Source organism: Budorcas taxicolor, chromosome 2, assembly GCF_023091745.1.
Source record: "Budorcas taxicolor isolate Tak-1 chromosome 2, Takin1.1, whole genome shotgun sequence".
NCBI classification, from domain to species: domain Eukaryota; kingdom Metazoa; phylum Chordata; class Mammalia; order Artiodactyla; family Bovidae; genus Budorcas; species Budorcas taxicolor.
In genome coordinates, this window is record NC_068911.1 from 173,799,127 (window position 1) to 173,817,819 (window position 18,693).

Sequence of the window (18,693 nt, forward strand, 5' to 3'; positions counted from 1 at the left end):
AAGCCCCCAAGCTGGTCTTGTTCCATCCTCCACATCCTTGAGGTGCTGGGAGAGGGGAGACATTAACTGGAACACGATTATTATGTCCATTTAACAGATTGGGAAACTGAGGCCTAAGAGTTTGGGAGGCCCAGAGGGTAACTGTACATCCTCCATCTGCAACTTCCCACAGATAAACCGGCCCCCAGTGAAGCTGACCCTGCTAACATGCCAAGTAAGGCCAAACCCCGAGGAGAAAAAGTGCTTCGACCTGGTGACCCGTGAGTAGTCCCTGCCCCCTACACCTCAACTGGCCAAGGCTTCTCTAAGAGACCAGTCAGTCCTGGGAGGCTCCAATTAGGGGTCTGTGTCCAATTCCACAAGTGAAAGTGAAAGTTGCTCAGTTGTGTCCGACTCTTTGTGACCCTAGAATTCTCCAGACCAGAATACTAGAGTGGTTACTCTTTCCCTTCTCTAGGGGATCTTACCAACCCAGGGATCGAACCCAGGTCTCCCGCATTGCAGACAGATTCTTTACGCCACCAGGGAAGTCCAAGAATACTGGAGTGGGGCTAGCCTATCCCTTTTCCAGGGGATCTTCCGGACCCAGGAATCGAACCAGGGTCTCCTGCACTGCAGGTGGATTCTTTACCGCTGAGCTTCTGGGGAAGCCCCAAGTGTTTATCAAATAGCCTACTACAGGCATACAACTCTTTAAGCCCTGGACAGGCTATTTAAAGGTTTCACCCTACATCACATTAAAGATTAAAATGCACCCACATGCATGCATGCGTGCTTAGGCACTAAATTGTTTTCTGACTGCATGGACTGTAGCCCACCAGGCTCCTCTGTCCGTGGGATTTCCTAGACAAGAATACTGGAGTGGGTTGTCATTTCCTTCTCCAGGGAATCTTCCCGACCCAGGGATCGAACCCTCATCTCCTGCATTGGCAGGCAGTTCTTTACCACTGAGCCATCAGCGAAGCCCAGAATATATCCATACACCACTCTGAATATGATTATTTCTGTAAAACATATTTAAATGGATTTGAGTAATTTGGCTTTCAAAATTAATATTACTTAAAAATGTTCCATTTTCATCGTTAGGAGTCTTTGGTGACAGGCATCTCACGGGGGCTAGCACAGGCTGAGAAAGCCCTAGATCTGGTCCTTGGGGAGCTCTACCTGGCTGGGTGTAATGTAGAGACCCAGGACTGCAAGGGGATGGGGAGTGTCCAGAAGAGAGGTGCAGATAGGGCCCCCTCAGAGATTAGAGGACAGAAGTCCTGCCCTGCCTGGGGGGATCAGGAAAGGCTGCTGAGAGAAGAGAGCGCTAGAGTCTGACCTTGAAGAACCCAGAATGTCAAGTCTAGGGAAGGACATTTCAGGAAACAGGACCTGGTGTGGTGAAAGGCATGGAAACAGGAGGGTAGACCCACCAGTTTAGCCAGGGTGCAGGGTTCACACAGGAGCAGTGGGAGATGAAGCCTGGGAATTTCTCTTTTTTTATTTATTTATTGTATTTATTTGGCTGTGCCAGGTCTTAGTTGTGGCATGTGGAATCTAGTTCCCTGACCAGGGCTCGAATCTGGGCTTCCTGCTTTGGGAGCATGGATTCTTAGCCACTGGGGTCACCAGGGAAGTCCCTGGGAATACCTCTTAAAGATTTGGACCTTCTTTCCTGGAAGGAGGGAGCCATAGGAGGCCTCGGAGCAGTGAAATGGCGTGATTAGGGCAGAACCTGGGGCCCAGCCATCTGGCAGCTGGTGCAGGCTGAGGGGTGGGGCGGGGGACAGGCCAGGAAGACCAGAAGGGAGGCTGTGGACCTGGGGCTGAGTGGGAAGGTGGTTGTAGGTTCAGAGGATACTCTGCTTGTGGGCCGAGGGGGGTCTTGTGCCCTGGGAAACGGCGCCTGCCCCTGGAAGCGGCTTTACACAGAGGGGCCTTCTTGGAATTGGACTTTGAAGGGGACTGCTGAGAAACTGCCCCCTCTGCTGGCCACTGTCATCACCCTCCCCTGGTAGCCTAACCCAGCCTGGCCCCACGGGGACAAGAGCTCCCTCTGGACCCAGCACTTGGGATGAGACCCTCCCGGGCCCAGGGAGGTAAGGCCAGCAGGATCCCTGTGGCCCAGACAACCTCTCCTCTCCCCACAGACAACAGGACGTACCACTTCCAGGCGGAGGATGAACATGAGTGTGAGGCGTGAGTGCCCCTCCACGGCCAGCCTCGGGGTGGGGGTGAGGGAGGCAGCCTCCAGCCCTGATACAGAAGCACCCCCATCACCGGCGGCGTCATCCCCACGCTGTGGCCCGCCCGGCTCTGCAGGTGGGTGTCTGTGCTGCAGAACAGCAAGGACGAAGCCTTGAGCAGTGCCTTCCTCGGGGAGCCTGGCAGCGGCTCGGGGCCCTGGGGGGCCGCCGGGCTGGACAGGGAGCCCCAGGACCTGACGAAACTGCTCATCGCCGAGGTCAAGAGCAGGCCCGGGAATGGCCAGTGCTGCGACTGCGGGGCTGCAGGTGGGGCGGGGCGAGGAGAAGCGGGTGGAAGCAGAGGGGCGGGGCCCACGCCTCCAAGGCACGAGTGGCTCTATTTTGCAGACCCCACCTGGCTCAGCACCAACCTGGGCGTGCTCACCTGCATCCAGTGCTCGGGCGTCCACCGTGAGCTGGGCGTGCGCTTCTCACGCATGCAGTCCCTTACCTTGGACCTGCTGGGCCCCTCGGAGTTGTTGGTGAGGGCGGGGCGGGGCCAGATGGGGTTTGGGGCGTGGCCTGGTTAGGGGGCGGGGCTTGGGCCGGTTGGCTCAGCTCCGCTGGAGCTTGTGGGGTTGGATGAGGCCCGCCGATTTGGGGCCAGGACCCAGACAAGCACGAAAGAGGATGGTCAGGAGCGGGGCCTGGACCAGGAGGGAGGCTGAGGGGCGGGACCTCTGGAGGCTCAGTCCTCCAGGGGTGGGTGCTGTCCTAAGCTCCAGGTCTCAACTCCATCACTTTCCCCACGAACCCAGCTGGCCCTGAACATCGGAAACACTCGCTTCAATGAGGTCATGGAGGCCCAGCTGCCCTCGCACGGCGGCCCTAAACCCTCAGCTGAGAGTGACATGTAAGGAGATTCTCAGATGGGGGCGGATGCCGGCCGGCGAAATTCTGCTTCCCCAGAGCCCAGGGAGAAGCCTGGGGAAAGAGAGGAGTCTCCGGTCTGAAAGGGTCCAGGACATGCGGGATGGTCTCAAGGGTCAGCTGGGTGGAAACAGTCCTTGCTCTGACATCCTGCGGTTATTTTTGGCAGGAGCACCCGCAGGGACTATATTGTGGCCAAGTATGTGGAACACAGGTTTGCCCGGAGGTCAACCCCCGAGCCTCAGAGACTCTGGACAGCCATTTGCAACCGGGATCTCCTGTCTGTGCTGGAGGCCTTTGCTAATGGGCAGGACTTTGGACAGCCACTGCCAGGGCCCGAGGGGCAGGTGAGAACCTTCTCTAAGGATCACTTTAGCACACCCTGTCCTCCTCCAGGACTGGCTATTACTCCCCGCTGCCCCCACCTATGTGTGTGTATGTGTGTGTTAATCATTCAGTCGTGTCCAACTCTGCAACCCCATAGACTCAAGCCCACCAGGCTTCTCTGTCCATGGAATTGTCTAGGCCAGAATACTGGAGTGGGCTGCCATTCCCTTCTCCAGGGGATCTTTCCAACCCAGGGATCAAACCCAGCTCTCCTGCTTTGGCAGGTGGGTTCTTTACCATCTGAGCCACCAGAGAAGCCCGTGCCCCACCTCTGACACCTGCTCAAACCCTGCCCATCAGAGGGGTAAATGGGAGAGAGCACAGCTTTAGTCAGGCAACCTTGAGGCCACACCCCGGCTCTGTCTTTCCCTAGCTGTGCGCTCCTGAGCAGGTTACTTCACTTCTCTAAGTCTTTTTCCCCTCGTCTGTAAAAAGGTTGATGATAGCACCCGCAGGGTTGAGGTGAGAACTAAGTCATGTATGAAAGGGCCTGGTGCATAATATATGTGCAATAAATGATAGAATCTTTTCTTTCTTTTTATTTTTGAAAAGCCTTAGAAATGGGTAGGGGTGGTGAGATCAGAGAAGGGGAAGGCCATCGCCTTGGTGACTCCAGTAACAAATATCACGTGAGCTGGGAAGGAAAGGATAACACAGACTTTTGAAAGATTAAATGGACACTGATTGGGCATCAGAAATTGGGTGCCTTGTCTTTGAGCCTTCTGCCTGATATCTTGGTGGAGCTGTTCAGGGGCCAGGGTGGGTGTAGCACTTTCTTAGGGTAAGAATTTGGAGCAGCTTCCGTGCAAATGATAGCTGAAAGCTCAAGGTTATTTGCCGTCTTGGGGGTCATGAGAGGGACGAGCAGAGAGAGGAGTGCAGGGCCAAGAACCAAGTTGGGGAAACACCTTCTCCTGGGGGAGGAGGAGGTAGAACCGCTGAAGGAAGGAGTGAAGGAATGGCCTTGCACCCCGCTCTGGAACCTGAGGTTTCCCCGTTCAGTCTCCTCTCACCGGGGTCCTGGCACTCTCATATCTGGAGGTGTCAGGGGGCAGCAAACTTTCAAGAGGGTAATGTTGCGGGGGCAGGTGAACCGGGGGAAACTCAGAGGTGTGGACGTGTATTCAGGCACCTGGAGAGCTCGCCCTGCACCTGGCTGTCAGAGTCGCCAACCAGGCCTCCCTGCCCCTGGTGGATTTCATCATCCAAAATGGGTGAGAACCTTCCTGCTCACCTGCCCACCTCCTCACACTCCCCTTTCCTTCCTCTTTTCCCCATCTCCTCCCTCCTTTCCTCTCCCTCTTTTGCCTCTGACGCTGACCCCCTCACCTATCTGTTCCCTTCCTACCTCCCTGCCTCCCTGCCCCCCCGACACCCGCAGTGGTCACCTGGATGCCAAGGCTGCTGATGGGAACAGCGCCCTCCACTGCGCTGCTCTCTACAACCAGCTCGACTGCCTCAAGCTGCTGCTGAAAGGGAGAGCCTCAGTGGCCACAGGTGGGGGTCCGACAACTCCTCCATCAACCCCCCCTTCCTGACTGCCCTTCGTGGGGGACTTCCTGCCTTATTCCCAGACACAGAGCACTTATAGAGTCCAAGCACTGCCAGTGGACTTTGCAGACAGACTTAGGTTCTAATCCTGGCTTGCTTCTGACCACCTTTGTGATGTTGGAGTTTGTCTGTTCATCTCTTGAACCTTAGCTTCTTCATCTGTAAAATGGGAATGAAATCACTGACTTAGTAGACGTGCTAAAAGGATAAAATAAAATGTTTCTGAAAGTACCTAGTCAAGTAAACATGAACTAAATCTGAATAATAGTGCTTGTAATAGCTACTGTTTAATGTGTTTACTGTTTAATGTGTACCTGATAATGTGCCAGGGTTTTTCTATGTCCATTAACTAATTTAATCCTTACAACAACCTCATCAGTAGTTGGTGTCATACTCATTTTATAGATGAGACAGTTAAGGCCCAGAGAGGTTGAGTCACTTCTCCAAGGTCACACAGCCATGAGGTAGCAGAGCCAGGATTAAAACCTAGACAGTTTTGATTCTAAGACTCATCTTAACCTCTGTGCTATAATGCCTCTTTGACCCTAACCATGACCGCTGCCTTTATCCCTCCCAGTGAATGACGCAGGAGAGACGGCTCTGGACATAGCCAGGAAGAAGCAGCACAAGGAGTGTGAGAACCTGGTGAGATCTAGGGAAGGAGAGGGAGCCCCTGAGCCCTCCTCTCTCTCCACCGAGCCCATGGCCTTCTGAACTACAAACGCTTTGTGTTTGGCAGCTGGAGCAGGCCCAGGCTGGGACCCTCACCTTCCCCTTGCACTTGGACTACCCCTGGGGAATTTCCACAGAGCCTGGCTCTGACAGTGAGGAGGATGAGGAAGAGAAGGTGCGTCCCAGCCTCTCGGGTCTCCAGACAGCCCAAGGGAAGAGTCAGATGGGCCCTGATGTGAGGAGGGGCAGGGCTGAGCGTGGGGAACCAAGGCCATCTTCCCTATCCCAATTTCCCCAGCAGCGCTGTGCACTGAAGCCCCCGGCCCAGGCCCGCTGGACCAGTGGGAGGCTGGACATCAGCAACAAGACCTATGAGGCCATCACCAGCCTGGGACCAGCTGCCCCTGAGAGCCAGAGTGAGGATCGCCCCCCACCTTTGCCGGTCAAAAACCCTTCTCGGACCATGGCCCACGGGCGTGTGGGACATGCCAGTGGAGGTACGGTTGGTTGCCCAGAAAAATGCTCTCATGCCATTCATTGAGGGCCTGCTGTGTCCTGGGGGACTGAGCTAAGAGTGCTATGTTAGTCCATGTTATCCTCACCATCACCTGGCAGGTAGGGGTTAGCATCTCCCCCTTACAGGTAAAGGCAGAGAGATGTTAAGTAACATGCCCAAGATCCCACAGCTAAGCCCTGATGTGGGCTTCAAACCCAGGTATGTCTTATTCCAGGAACTTCAGTGCCTCACTTAAAAGAGAGGGAAGAATGTTTTGAGCATCCACTGTATCTCAAGTCCCTTGGGGTCTACTGAGACACAGTCTAGAGAGGGAGATAAAAACTGGAAGCTAGCTCATTATAATCTTAAGGCATAGTGTGACATAGAACATAAATCCCAAAAGAAAAGAAGCAAGCTTTGCTGACTGTTTCTCCAGCACCTAGCACAGTGCCTGGCTGTTGTCAAGAACTGTTGGTTGAATGAATGAATAAGCTTGTTTTGGGAACTCAGGAGAGGAAGGGAGCCGATCCTGTTGGGATTGGTGCGAGGGTTAGGAAGGTTTCCTAGAAGGGGAAGCATCAGAGCTGAGCCTGAAGGATGAGCAGGAGAGTCCAGATTGAGGAGAGGGTGTGAGCAGAAGCAAAACTGAACAGTGTGAGCCATGAGACTGAAGCATGATGGGGAAGAGTTAAGTGCTGGAGAGGTGGGGGGGAGGGTGGTTTGGGAATTGGGAGAGAACCGTGATAGATCCCCAAGGTCAAAAGTTCCTTTGCGTAAGTGATGAAGACAGGCTTTATCACTTCTGATTTCAGATCGTTCTGAAATTCCCAGCCTGAGCTCAGAGTCCCTTGGGGCCTCTGAGAACCTGAGCAGCCCAGCCTCCTCCTCCTCCAGCCTCACAAGCCCCGTGGAACCTGGGGGTCCCAACGAAACCCTACCCAGCTCTGAAGAGGGCCCCTGCGAGCCCCCAGGCCCTTCCCGCCCCAGCCTGACATCTGGAACCTCTCCTGCAGAGATGTATCCCCCGGTCAGGTTCAGGTTGGTGAAAGCCCGGCTATGCAATGTAGCCAAGTCTCCAGACCTCCCTGAGCCTTCATTTACTTCCCCACCTGTAAAGGGTGCCTGCCTGAAGCCTGAGATGCCTCCCAGCTCTGAGGCCCATGAATAATGTGGAAATGCTAGACCTTAAGTGGAGGGTGACTGGACCTCTTCCCCCTTCACACATCTGCTCCCGAGTCTGGGGCTCAGGCTGGAAGAGCGAAGGCCTTGTCCTTCCTGTGTACTTGTTCTGGGGGCTCACAGTGGGGTCTTCACTCTGTCCCCACCTCCAACCCAGGATCCAGTCTTCCCTTCCTTGCAGACCCTTCAGTTTGGAGTTTAGGGAATAGACATGGGGAAATTTCCAGTGTGGAGGTCAGTTCCAGGCCTCTGAGGCCTGTGATGGACTTGGCCTGGGGCCTCATGGACTATCTACCCAGCCATCCCAAGCCCCCAGCCTCGCTCTCTCCCTGAGCCTTTCCCCCCAACTCCAAGGGGCTCTCTGGGCACGGGGGTCACGTTAGCCTTTCCCTGTCTTCCAGCTCCGAGAGCACGCGCTCCTATCGGCGGGGGGGCGGAGCCTGGAAGAGTGTCCCTCAGTCCAGCAGCCTGTACCCGGAAGGAACGTGAGGGTAGGACACGTGATTTGCAGGATGGTGACAGGGTGCCTGGGCTTCCCAAGTGACGAAGTGCCAAAGAATTCACCTGCCAATGCAGGAGACGTGGGTTCTATCCCTGGGTTGGGTAGATTCCCTGGAGTAGGAAATGGCAACCCACTCCAGTATTCTTGCCTGGAGAATCCCATGGACAGAGGAGCCCAGTGGGCTTACAGTCCATGGGGTTTCAGAGAGTTGGACACGACTGAGCAGGCACGCATGCACAACAGGGTGCCTGGGAGGCAGAGTTGGCCAAGGGTGAGTGTATTCGGGGGGGAGGGGGGATCTCTCTCCAGCACCGGGGGCAGCCTTTGTTTGGCCAGTGCCTTTCCTCGTGCTCCTGTTCCCCTGCTGCAGCCCTTGATGGGTGCAGCTGGGGAGAGCGGAGGCCTTGAGAGACGGCAGAGGTGGCGAAGCCCAAGTGCTAGCTGCTCCCCAGGGGAGGATAAGCAAAGCAGTGTCAGCCAGCCTGATCGCTGAGAAGAGGTACTGCTTCCCTGCAGATGAGGTAGGATTAGGGTGGCAGACTAGGATTAGGGTAGGATTATGGTACCAGCCCCTGGTTTGCCGGACTCTCCCCTTGTACAGGAGTCTCCTGGAATCTGCTGAAACTTCTAGGCATTCAAGGATGTGCTATCATCCTCTTCTAAGCTGTCATCCCTAATCCAGCTTCTCCCTGCTGAATCACAGAGTCTCGAACAATCACACATCTTTAGATGAGGAGCCTGGGGGTGGGCAGAGGACAGAGGCAAGCATGCCAAGAAGGAAGCCATCTCTGTTCCTACTTCCCCTGGGGATTCACCAGGGATGGCATCAGTTGTATGTTTTGAGAGTAATGGATGGGAGGAACTGGGGGTCTCTGAGGAATCGTCATCCTCAGTCCACCAAAGGCAGGCACCCGTCACTAATGTGTGTCTATGGCCACCATCGTCCATTACCCGCTTGATGCCCATTGTTGAGATGTGAGAATAAGGACCTGGGCTTTGGTGTGTGGAGGCCTTGGAGAAGTGGTGTTTCACTTCTTCAAGCCTCAGTTTCGTTCTCTAAAATCAGATATTTCATTCACGATAATTTCATTTACCTACAACAGAACTGTTTGAAACTGAGTGAGATAAACAGCTGGGATATAATAAGTGCTTGTGTGCGTGCCAAGTCACTTCAGTCGTGTCTGACTCTTTGTCACCCTATGGACTGTAGCCTGCCAGGCTCCTCTGTCTGTGGGATTCTCCAGGCAAGAATACTGGACTGGGTTGCCCTTCCCAGTGCTTCAGTTCAGTTCAGTTCAGTCGCTCAGTCGTGTCCGACTCTTTGCGACCCCATGAATCGCAGCACGCCAGGCCTCCCTGTCCATCACCAACTCCCAGAGTTCACTCAGACTCACGTCCATCGAGTCAGTGATGCCATCTAGCCATCTCATCCTCTGTCGTCCCCTTCTCCTCCTGCCCCCAATCCCTCCCAGCATCAGAGTCTTTTCCAATGAGTCAACTCTTTGCATGAGGTAGCCAAAGTACTGGAGTTTCAGCTTTAGCATCATTCCTTCCAAAGAAATCCCAGGGCTGATCTCCTTCAGAATGGACTGGTTGGATCTCCTTGCAGTCCGAGGGACTCTCAAGAGTCTTCTCCAACACCACAGTTCAAAAGCATCAATTCTTTGGTGCTCAGCCTTCTTCACAGTCCCACACTCACATCCATACATGACCACAGGAAAAACCATAGCCTTGACTAGACGGACCTTAGTCGGCAAAGTAATGTCTCTACTTTTGAATATACTCTCTAGGTTGGTCATAACTTTTCTTCCAAGGAGCAAGCGTCTTTTAATTTCATGGCTGCAATCACCATCTGCAGTGCTTAGAAGATACCAATTTTCATCCTTTTCTCCCCAGGTCAGCTTCCCTGAAGGAGATGGCTCGAGGACTGGGGTTCTCCTGCCAAGTTCTGTGCAGCTTTTGCAGGACTAGCTCCTTGCTGGCCCTTGCATGCCTGAACCACCCTTGTGCTGAACCCCAGCATTCAGAGCTGGGACTTCAGCCCATAAGACTGAGGAGCTGAGGTGTTCATGCCCTGGGGTCTTGTTCTTTCTGTCCCTTGTGCCTCTGTGGCTGGCCTTCCTCCCTGCCATGAGCCCATGCCCCTGCCAGGAACACTGGGCCCTCTGTGTTAGGGCTGACAGTGGTTTGTTTTCCTCTATCTCATACCTGCCAGGGACAAGGGAACCCTATGTCTGGATCCCTAGTGCTCCTGACTTAGCTCCAGCTGCAGAACCCTAAATCTTTCATCAGAGCAGTGTTTCTTCCATCAGTCTGGGGGACTTTGGCCCACCTTCATCATTCTGTAGGCCAGGGATTCTGCCAGACTAGGGACTGTCTTCTCAGCCATTCATTAGCCTAGTATTCTTTGACTGAGTTCTGGCTCTTTGTCTATTCCTGGGCCAGGCACTGCAGAGGCCACAGGAATAAGATACAGGTTCTGCAGCTGAGGTCCCTTTCCCAGCAGCTGGTCTCAAGAGTTAGGCTTGGGAATGGGCTGGGCTATTCCAGAGGATGGTTCTGGGTTCAGGGGCAGACTGACAAATCAGCTGGCTTACACGTGAATGGTATTCCAGTTGTCTGCAGCCTGCATCCATCCGGTTGGTCAATGCCCATGCTGTACTGGCTGTTAAATAAATATTCTAAATATCACTCCTTCTGAGGGACAGCACAGCCTTCCTGTGGACCTCTGCTAGATCCCCAGCGAGGAGGTAGGGTAGGGCTCACCCCCAGTTTGCCTGCCTTCCTTGATTTAGCCAGAAGGACAGGCGTGGTCTAGGATGATTATCATCACTTCCCTCCTGTTTCTCTCAGTCAGCTCAGGAGCCTTCCAGTCTCAGGGGAAGCAAAGGGCCAAGAAAGAAGAGAGTGATAGAAATGGAGGGTGGAGACTTAGAGGTTCTGCTTCCTAGCATCAGAAATCCCACCATCACTTTCAGGCCCATACTGGAAAACAGATACACCTACTCCATCATCAGTCTCTAACACATCAGTTCTGTGGGCGCTGGGCACTGAGTCCTGGCAGGGACGGACCAGGATGAGCGAGGGAGCCTGGAAGATGCCAGTGGCCAACGTGGCAGCCTGGCCAGGGAGGCTGGGCTGTTTACCCTGGAGACCTGGCCAGTCTGTGATCCCACAGGAGCGGGGTTGTCTTCAGAGCCCCCAGTGACTGGTTTTATTCATCTCAGATCTGTTATTATTTCATTCATCTCTAATAAAGGATTTTTTGGAGTAAATTTCAGTGGTATCATTTATGTGCTCTGAAGAGCCATAGAGAAGGGGAGAGATTCTTAGGGCTTGGAATTCTTGCTCTCGACTTGGAAAGGGACAGCCCGGTGCATAGCAGTAGATGGCAACCAGAGTGATTCTCCCCGCAAGGCCATATGGCAAGGCAAAGACATCTTTTACTGTTCCCGACTGGAAGGTGATACTGGCATCTAGCGGCTAGCGTTCGGGGCTGCTGCTCAGCATCCTTGAGTTCACAGGCCAGCCCATCAAAACAATGAATTTCCACAATGTTGATAGTGCCGAGGCTGGGAAACCACGGTGTGAGGGAGAGCACTGGACTGGGAGTCTGGAGACCTGCAGGGTAGCTCTGCTGCAGTCCCTGCTTCGACTTCCTCTCCCCTGAGACAAGGATTGGAGAGGGTAGTTAATCTGTGAGATGGTCCTAGGAAGCACAATGGGGGAGCAGGGATGTGAAACAGAAGGTCAAAAAACAGCAAAGGAGGGACTTCCCTGATAGGCCGGTGGTCAAGAATCTGCCATCCAAGGCAAGGGGTGTGGATTCCACCCCTGGTTGGGGAACTAAGATCCCATGTGCTGCAGGGCAGCTAAGCATGCGTGCTACAACCGGTGAGCCCATGCGCAACTAGACAGAAGTGACTACAGAGAAGCCCGCATGCCCCAACGAAGATCCCACATGCCGCAACTAAGACCCAAGGCAGCCAAATAAATAAATACATTTTAAAATATTTCTTTAGCTGCACTGTGTCTTAGTTGAGGCATGTGGGATCTAGTTCCCTAACCAGGGATCGAACCCTGGCCCCCTGCATTGGGAACACAAGAGTTTTAGCCGCTGGACCACCAGGGAAGTCCCCTAAATAAATGCATATTTTTAACAAGAAGGAAAAAAAAGCAGTAAAGGGTGTGTTAATGAGTTACCACCGTGAGAAAAGAAGGGAACCTCTGACAGATTGTATTAATTAGAACATGCCTTCAAGTTGTCCCATGGAGACTGAAGAACTAGTGTATTTACCCCCAACTCTAGTCTCTTGCTGGTTCAGGGGTCCTTTCTAGGAGTGCCAGTTCTTAATTCTCAACTTCCAGGCTGCTCTGAAGCCTTCAGTCAGATGCAGGAAGCTGTCAGAGATGTGTTTAGGAACCTGATCCAAAGAACTGACTCATTTGAAAAGACTGATGCTGGGAAGGATTGAAGGCGGGAGGAGAAGGGGACGACAGAGGATGAGATGGTTGGATGGCATCACTGACTCAATGGACATGAGTTTGAGTAAACTCTGGGAGTTGGTGATGGACAGGGAGGCCTTGAGGTCAGTCCATGGGGTCGCAAAGAGTCGGACACAACTGAGTGACTGAACTGACCTGACCTCCAAGGTGGATGGGTAGGCAGAGGGGAGGTAGTGGGTACCGACTGATAACAGTTAAACAGTGCAATCCTAGGCCTCACTGGCTCTCAGTCTTCCCATCTGTACAAAGAATAGGACTTGATGTTTTCTTAGCGTCCGTTCAAGCCCTGATGAAAGTCTTGGCTTCTTTTGATGTCACTTAATTCACAGTGGGAGTTGTATGCTTTTTTGAAAAGACCAGTCGTAAGTAATTGCAGACAGCTGTCTCTTCAACCCGGAGGGGCTTGCTTGGGTTGATAAACCCTAAAAGTGGCTCATAGTGCTCTTTATGATTAGGCTGCTCCCCCTCTGCACACTCCTGTCACCTCTGTGCTATGGCCACGCCAGTTTCTCAGTTTCTTTAACCCTGCCAGGCCAAACACTCTCCCTTCCATAAGTTTTGCACATTTGGAATTCCAGCAGAATCGACTTGTACTTCTCAGGATGTTCAAGGCTAGAAGTGCATGGCACCTAGTAGGCGCTCAATAAATACATGTATGAATGAATGTTTCTTCTTCTCTCTCTCTCTTTTTTCTTTAATATCTATTTGGCTGTGCTGGGTCCAGTATTCTTGCCTGGAGAATTCCATGGACAGAGGAGCCTGGTGGGCTACAGTCCATGGAGTCACAAAGAGTCGGGTCTTAGTGGTGGCAACTCAGGATCTTTGATCTTCATTTCACCATGGGGGATTTTTTCACTTGTGGCATGTGGAAGCTAGCTCCCTAACCAGAGATCGAACCTGGCCCCTGCACTGGAAGCACAGAGTCTTAGCCACTGGACCACCAGGGAAGTCCCTCTTCTCTATTCCAACACTCTCCTCCGACCCCCCACCTCCCACTGAGCACATCTGCCCAAAGTTTGAACGTCATTTCTTCAGAGAACATGACATGCCAAATGTATAAAACCCCTTAGATATGTCTGTAAAGTATCCTTTACTTCCTCCTGACCCTCACCCTAGTTGTGATAACACAGAAGTGACGGTGTCCATATTCGTAGGTTTTTCTTACCCAGAGACTGCCTCAAGCTTGCTGGGAAGTTTTAGCCCAATTTTAGAAATGGAGACTTGATTGGGAAAAAAGTTTGTTTATTTGGGTTTTATTAGCTCTGTAGTCCTGGAGAAGTGCATGAATTGTGTTCTGCAGGACTTCAAAATGGGACGGGCGTATAAAGGAGAAAATGGCAAAGTTATAGTCAGTTACATGAGCTGTTTATCAGGAATTACAATTGCAGCTAGCCAGAAGTAAAGGTGCTTATGAAGTAAAGATTGGTTGCGGTCCAAAATGGTTGCATAATTATAAGGGGAGACCTTGAGACAAAAAGGTTTGCAGCTGGCAGGTATTGTTCTGAGCACTCTGGTGATGTTCTTGGAGCTGGTACAGCTCAAAGAGAGCTTAAGGGTTTTGTTTAATCTTTTTTTTTTTTTCCTATTTGGCTGCACAGTACATGGTGTATGAGATTTTAGTTCCCCAACCAAGGATCAAACCCATGCCCCTACAGTGAAAGCAGAGTCTGAACTACTGGACTGCCAGGGAAGTCCTGAAAGTTCAAGTGTTGAACGGTGCAGAGATGTGTCTGATACCAGATCCTCAGTGGCTACCGAACTCCACATTTGTATGCTTGAACTATGATCATGTATTTTAATTTCAGTTTGTCATCAGAACCCAGATGAGTCCCTCTGTCATCCATTCTCTAAGGTTCTCTCAGGAAAGTCTGGATATTTCCCTTGAATACCTCCAGCTACAACTCCCCACACCCCACACACCGTGAACCATTTTCCCTGACTCCCCTCCAGGCCCATAAACACTCTCATACACACACTGCACACACGCATAGATCATTTTCTATCAATTAAACTCACTCCTTTAGGGAGGGATGTGGGTCTGCTGGGGGCCCTGGAAGGGTCCTTCCACAGGAACACAGACGTGTGCACAGCTGAGGGGGCACAAATTTGTTTCCAGACGCAATCTCCTTATGGAGGCAGCGTGCAGACCCTGAATAAATAAAGGGCACTCACGCATCTGGATCCAAAGTTCTCCAAGTAGGGCGCACTTGGGGATCTCCCAAGCCCTCACCCGACCAGAAACGCAAAACCTCGCTTCAACAAACAAAACTTAAGGCCACGGTGGCCCTGGATACACACACATGTGCGCAGGCCGTGTGCACCAATGAGTGAGCACGGAGATGGGCCAGAACTGGATTTCACGATCATGTAAAAATAAGGGGATTCGAGTATACAAAAGTGCCTCCACCTGGGCATCGGCGCGAACTAGGTGCGCCGGGTTTGAGCTGCAGAGGTTGCAGGGAGGAGCCCTCCTCGCCTCGACGGCCGCCCCCACTCTCCGGAGCGCCCTCCTTCCCAAATCTTCCTTCCGCTCCAGGACCCCCACCCCGCCCCTCCAGGACCGGCCGGGCTCTCGCAGCCTTGTCCCTCTCCCAGGGAGGCCGGGCTGGCTGGCGCGGGCAATCTTTGCCCGGGCGAGTCCTTGAAGTCTATATTTAGTGCACGCCGCCCCTCCCCCACGTCGGGAGGCCCGCGGCAGAGGGGTGGGGGGGTGTGGGGGGAGCCCCGCCCCCGTCGGGCGTGTGTGTCGTGTGTGTTTGGGGCCCGCGCGGCTGGCGCGCCCTCTGCCTTTTTACGCCTCCGGCACCCCCCGCAGCCCGGCTGTGGCCCCTGCGCCCCTAGCCCCGCCGGGCGTCGCGGGCCAACATGGGCCAGGAAGAGGAGCTGCTAAAGATCGCCAAGAAGCTGGAGAAGATGGTGGCCAGGAAGAAGACGGTGAGGCTGCAGAGTTCGGGCTGCAACCCCCGCCCCCCGCCCCGGGACAGGCGCGGCGCGTGAGAGCCCGAGGAGTCCCGGGGGCGCGTGCTGGCCAGGCGCCCGGGAGGCGCGCGCGAGGGACTCGGGGACCCGAGGGAGGCGCGGCTGGGGCCGGGCTCCGCGCCCCGGGGGGGAAGATTGGCATCTCAGGGTGGGCGTGTGCGTGGCGCCGGGGGTGAGGTGTGGGGGGCGTCGGGTGGGGGAGCACCGAGCCAGCCCCCGAAGATCCGAAGGCTTCTTGTGCACGTCCGTCTGGACCTGCAGGGTTGGGGGCCCCCGGGTAGGTTGTGCGTAGGTCGTGGGGGGCCCGGGAAAGAATGGGAGACAGGAGCTGGAAAAGGACTTTCGGAGCCTCTGGACTCTGCGTGTGCAAAAGCCCGGGGGGAGCATTGGCGACCGCGGGACTGGGGACCCGGAGATAGGGGTGGGAAGGACTCCTGGGTGACCCGAGAAGTGGGAAGAAACTTGAGCTGATGAGGGGTGCTGAGCCGTGTGTACCCTGCACCCCGGGAGTGGAGCTGGCCCAGAAAGAGCCAAGGGCCTGGGTTCCCGCAGCCGCACGGCTAGAGGCTCCAGGAGCTGTTGGCCACTCTCGCTTTCCTTGGCCGCGGGGTGGGGCCCGGGCCCCGGGCGGGGGCCTAACAGGTGTCGGGCGCAGCCGCTGCGCCCACGGGGCCCGCCGGGCGGGGGAAACGGGACCGGCTGGCGGCCAGGGCTGGGGGCGGGGGCGGCGGCGGCGGGGACAGCGGAGCCGGGAGGTTGAGAAGAATCAGGGATGGCAGCCCTACCTGCGGATCCCTGAGCGCTCAGTGCCCGGCTTGAAGTTAATATTTGATCCTTCCCGTGATCTTTGCCTCAAGTTGGCTGCCGCTCGATTCCTAGCCGAGCAAACTTGGCCTTGGGACAGGGAGGGCTGGGACTCACCCAGAGTCGGGTGAGAGGGGAGGGTAGCCTGGGAGGGTAGCCTGGCAGGCGGTCCCCCCTCCCCTTAGACACTGTCCCAGAAACCTCCTCCTTCTGCCATCCAGGGGCACCTGCGGAAGCTGGACTTGAATATCCAACACACTCTGTAATCTTAGAAGCTCAGGAAAGGGCCGGACCCTAAGGGTGCCTTTAGAGCAGGGACAAGGGAGGGATTGCTGGATCCATGGGGTGACAGGGAGCCCTCGAGTTAAACATGGGCAGTATTGAGTTGGTGTCCATCTGAAGACCAGAGCCTCAATTTCTTCATCTGTGAGATGAGATGACCTACCTCCTGGGAAGGATTGTCAATGGGTTTTTTTTTGTCTCTGCTGGTGATGGCGAGGGTGGAAGACGGTGAAACCCTTAGGATGATCTGGGCTGGCGCTTGGGAAGGCTCAGAGAGTGACACGTGCTTTTGCTCAGCCAGAAGAAATGCAGAAACCTGCAGGTTTTAAGGAGTCTCCATCCCAGGATGCTCCAAAGTCAGTGAAACTGAGCCTCAAGTCATCAGACTCAGCTGGGCATGGCAAACCCCAGACTGGGTCTACTGAACCAGATTCCACCTCAATCAGACAAGTTGTCCCTGCCCTGCCGGTTGCTGACCCCCAACTTGGGCCAGGAGATTCTAGGCCTCTTGGTGAGAGGGCAAGAGTGGGAAGCTTAGGAGACCTGAGACAAGGCAGAGTGGCTGAGGAGGAAGGGACCTACCCTGGCCTCCCCTCACTCCTTTTATGGCTCTAGACCCACCACTCTGCTTTCTCTCTCTAGCCCTGGATTTCTTCTTCTGTGAAATGGGAAGAAGTAGTGTCCTTTGGCAAGGAATCCTGTGGAAGTACTCAGAGCTCTCTCCAGGAAAGATGCAAGTCTGGCCACAGGGTCCCTGGAGCACAGAGCCAGTCTGCAGCCACGTCTGCGCCTAGGTTCTTGGCAGCATCTGGGTGGGCACAGAGCTCTGGGCATGTAACCTAGAAAGGTGGGGCCTGCTCTGGGAGCCAAAGTGGGCCCGCCCAGTGGTGGTTAGGGGGAGGACACACTTCCTGTAAGAAGACGGATCTTCCACGTTGCAGCTCAGACCGGGGACTTACTGCCAATTACTGAAGTCCCAGCAACTTAGGGCTTTTGTCAGATGCTGTAAGCATCTGTAGCAGCCTCAATCATACAGCAAAATGCCACACAATCACACACATAGACATAGCTACATGCAGCCACACACCGTGTGTTTAAACGAGCAACTGTGAACATAAATAACGCATGACAGATGTGGTTACTGACCCTGACATGACTGACACACTGACCATTATATTTTCAGAAAAAGACACAAAGACAACTGTATACATGTGTAAACGTGTGCGTGTGCACCATAAGCTGTGCCCTGACGTGCAAAGCTATAAATGTAGCAAACAGCTGCACTTACGTGTCCAGGCGGGTTGTGACACAGACGTCATCCCACAAAGACAAATAGACACATTATATTGGGTTGGCCAAAAAGTTCGTTCGGGCTTCCATGCCAGCTTTTTTGGAAAAACCTGAACGGACTTTTCCATCAGCCCAGTCCTCTGAGCTGCATACACACAGCAGCTCCCCACCTGAACTGGAGATACTGCTGGCTGCATGTCCCATACGTGCATGCCAGAAGACGTGCCTGGCAACATTTGCCCATGGTGTTGTGAGTTCAGCTACAACTGGCACACACGGCTGTTCTCCAACATAACCCAGTTATATATACAGTGTGACATACACAGGCACACACCCAGTGGTGAGCTAGAACTGGCTTAATGTTGATTGTTGAACTTTCAGGGATTTTGCAAGCCAGTTGTTAAGTACAGCAATTGTTTTTAACATTAAACTATATCCTTACAATTATGTTAAAAACAAATGTCATAAGTACTCCAGAGTCATCACTTCCTTATTATTTTATTACTTTTTTCTGTCATCTATGGTCTGGAGGCTATTTATTATACTGTATTGTATCAATATGGGGCTTCCCTGGTAGCTCAGCTAGTAAAGAATCCACCTGCAATTGCAGGAGACCCCAGTTCAATTCCTGGGTCGGGAAGATCCCCTGGAGAAGGTATAGGGTACCCACTCTAGTATTTGTGGGCTTCCCTGGTTGCTCAGATGGTAAAGAATCCACTTGCAGTGCAGAAGACCTGGGTTTGATCCCTGGGTTGGGAAGATCCCTTAAAGGAGGGCATGGCACTCCACTCCAGTGTTCTTGCCCAGAGAATCCCCATGGACAGAGGAGGCTGGTGGGCTACGGTCCATGGGGTCACAAAGAGTCAGATACGACTGAGAGACCAAGTACAGCACAGCATATCAATATGGTCTGTATCACTCATTTCTTCCCAATGTCTCCTTCA

General features: G+C 53.7%; 2 protein-coding genes across 2 annotated transcripts in view; both read left to right on the forward strand.

Moving 5' to 3' along the window:
• ASAP3 (ArfGAP with SH3 domain, ankyrin repeat and PH domain 3) overlaps nt 1-9,892 on the forward strand; it is a 48,721-nt gene extending 38,829 nt beyond the window's left edge. Inside the window, 15 exon segments of the mRNA XM_052635734.1 lie at nt 173-260; nt 2,136-2,184; nt 2,308-2,498; nt 2,580-2,713; nt 2,990-3,084; nt 3,271-3,448; nt 4,617-4,702; nt 4,870-4,985; nt 5,617-5,684; nt 5,779-5,886; nt 6,013-6,208; nt 7,020-7,245; nt 7,788-7,816; nt 7,819-7,877; nt 9,785-9,892. Of these exon segments, the coding sequence (XP_052491694.1) occupies nt 173-260; nt 2,136-2,184; nt 2,308-2,498; nt 2,580-2,713; nt 2,990-3,084; nt 3,271-3,448; nt 4,617-4,702; nt 4,870-4,985; nt 5,617-5,684; nt 5,779-5,886; nt 6,013-6,208; nt 7,020-7,245; nt 7,788-7,816; nt 7,819-7,877; nt 9,785-9,859 (1,698 nt within the window). The 3' untranslated portion in view covers nt 9,860-9,892.
• A 5,222-nt stretch (nt 9,893-15,114) lies between these two features.
• The window catches only part of TCEA3 (transcription elongation factor A3), a 46,780-nt gene continuing 43,201 nt past the window's right edge, over nt 15,115-18,693 (forward strand). The window contains exon 1 of the mRNA XM_052635742.1: nt 15,115-15,328. Coding sequence (XP_052491702.1) covers nt 15,260-15,328 — 69 coding nt within the window. The 5' untranslated portion in view covers nt 15,115-15,259. The remainder of the gene's footprint in view (nt 15,329-18,693) is intronic.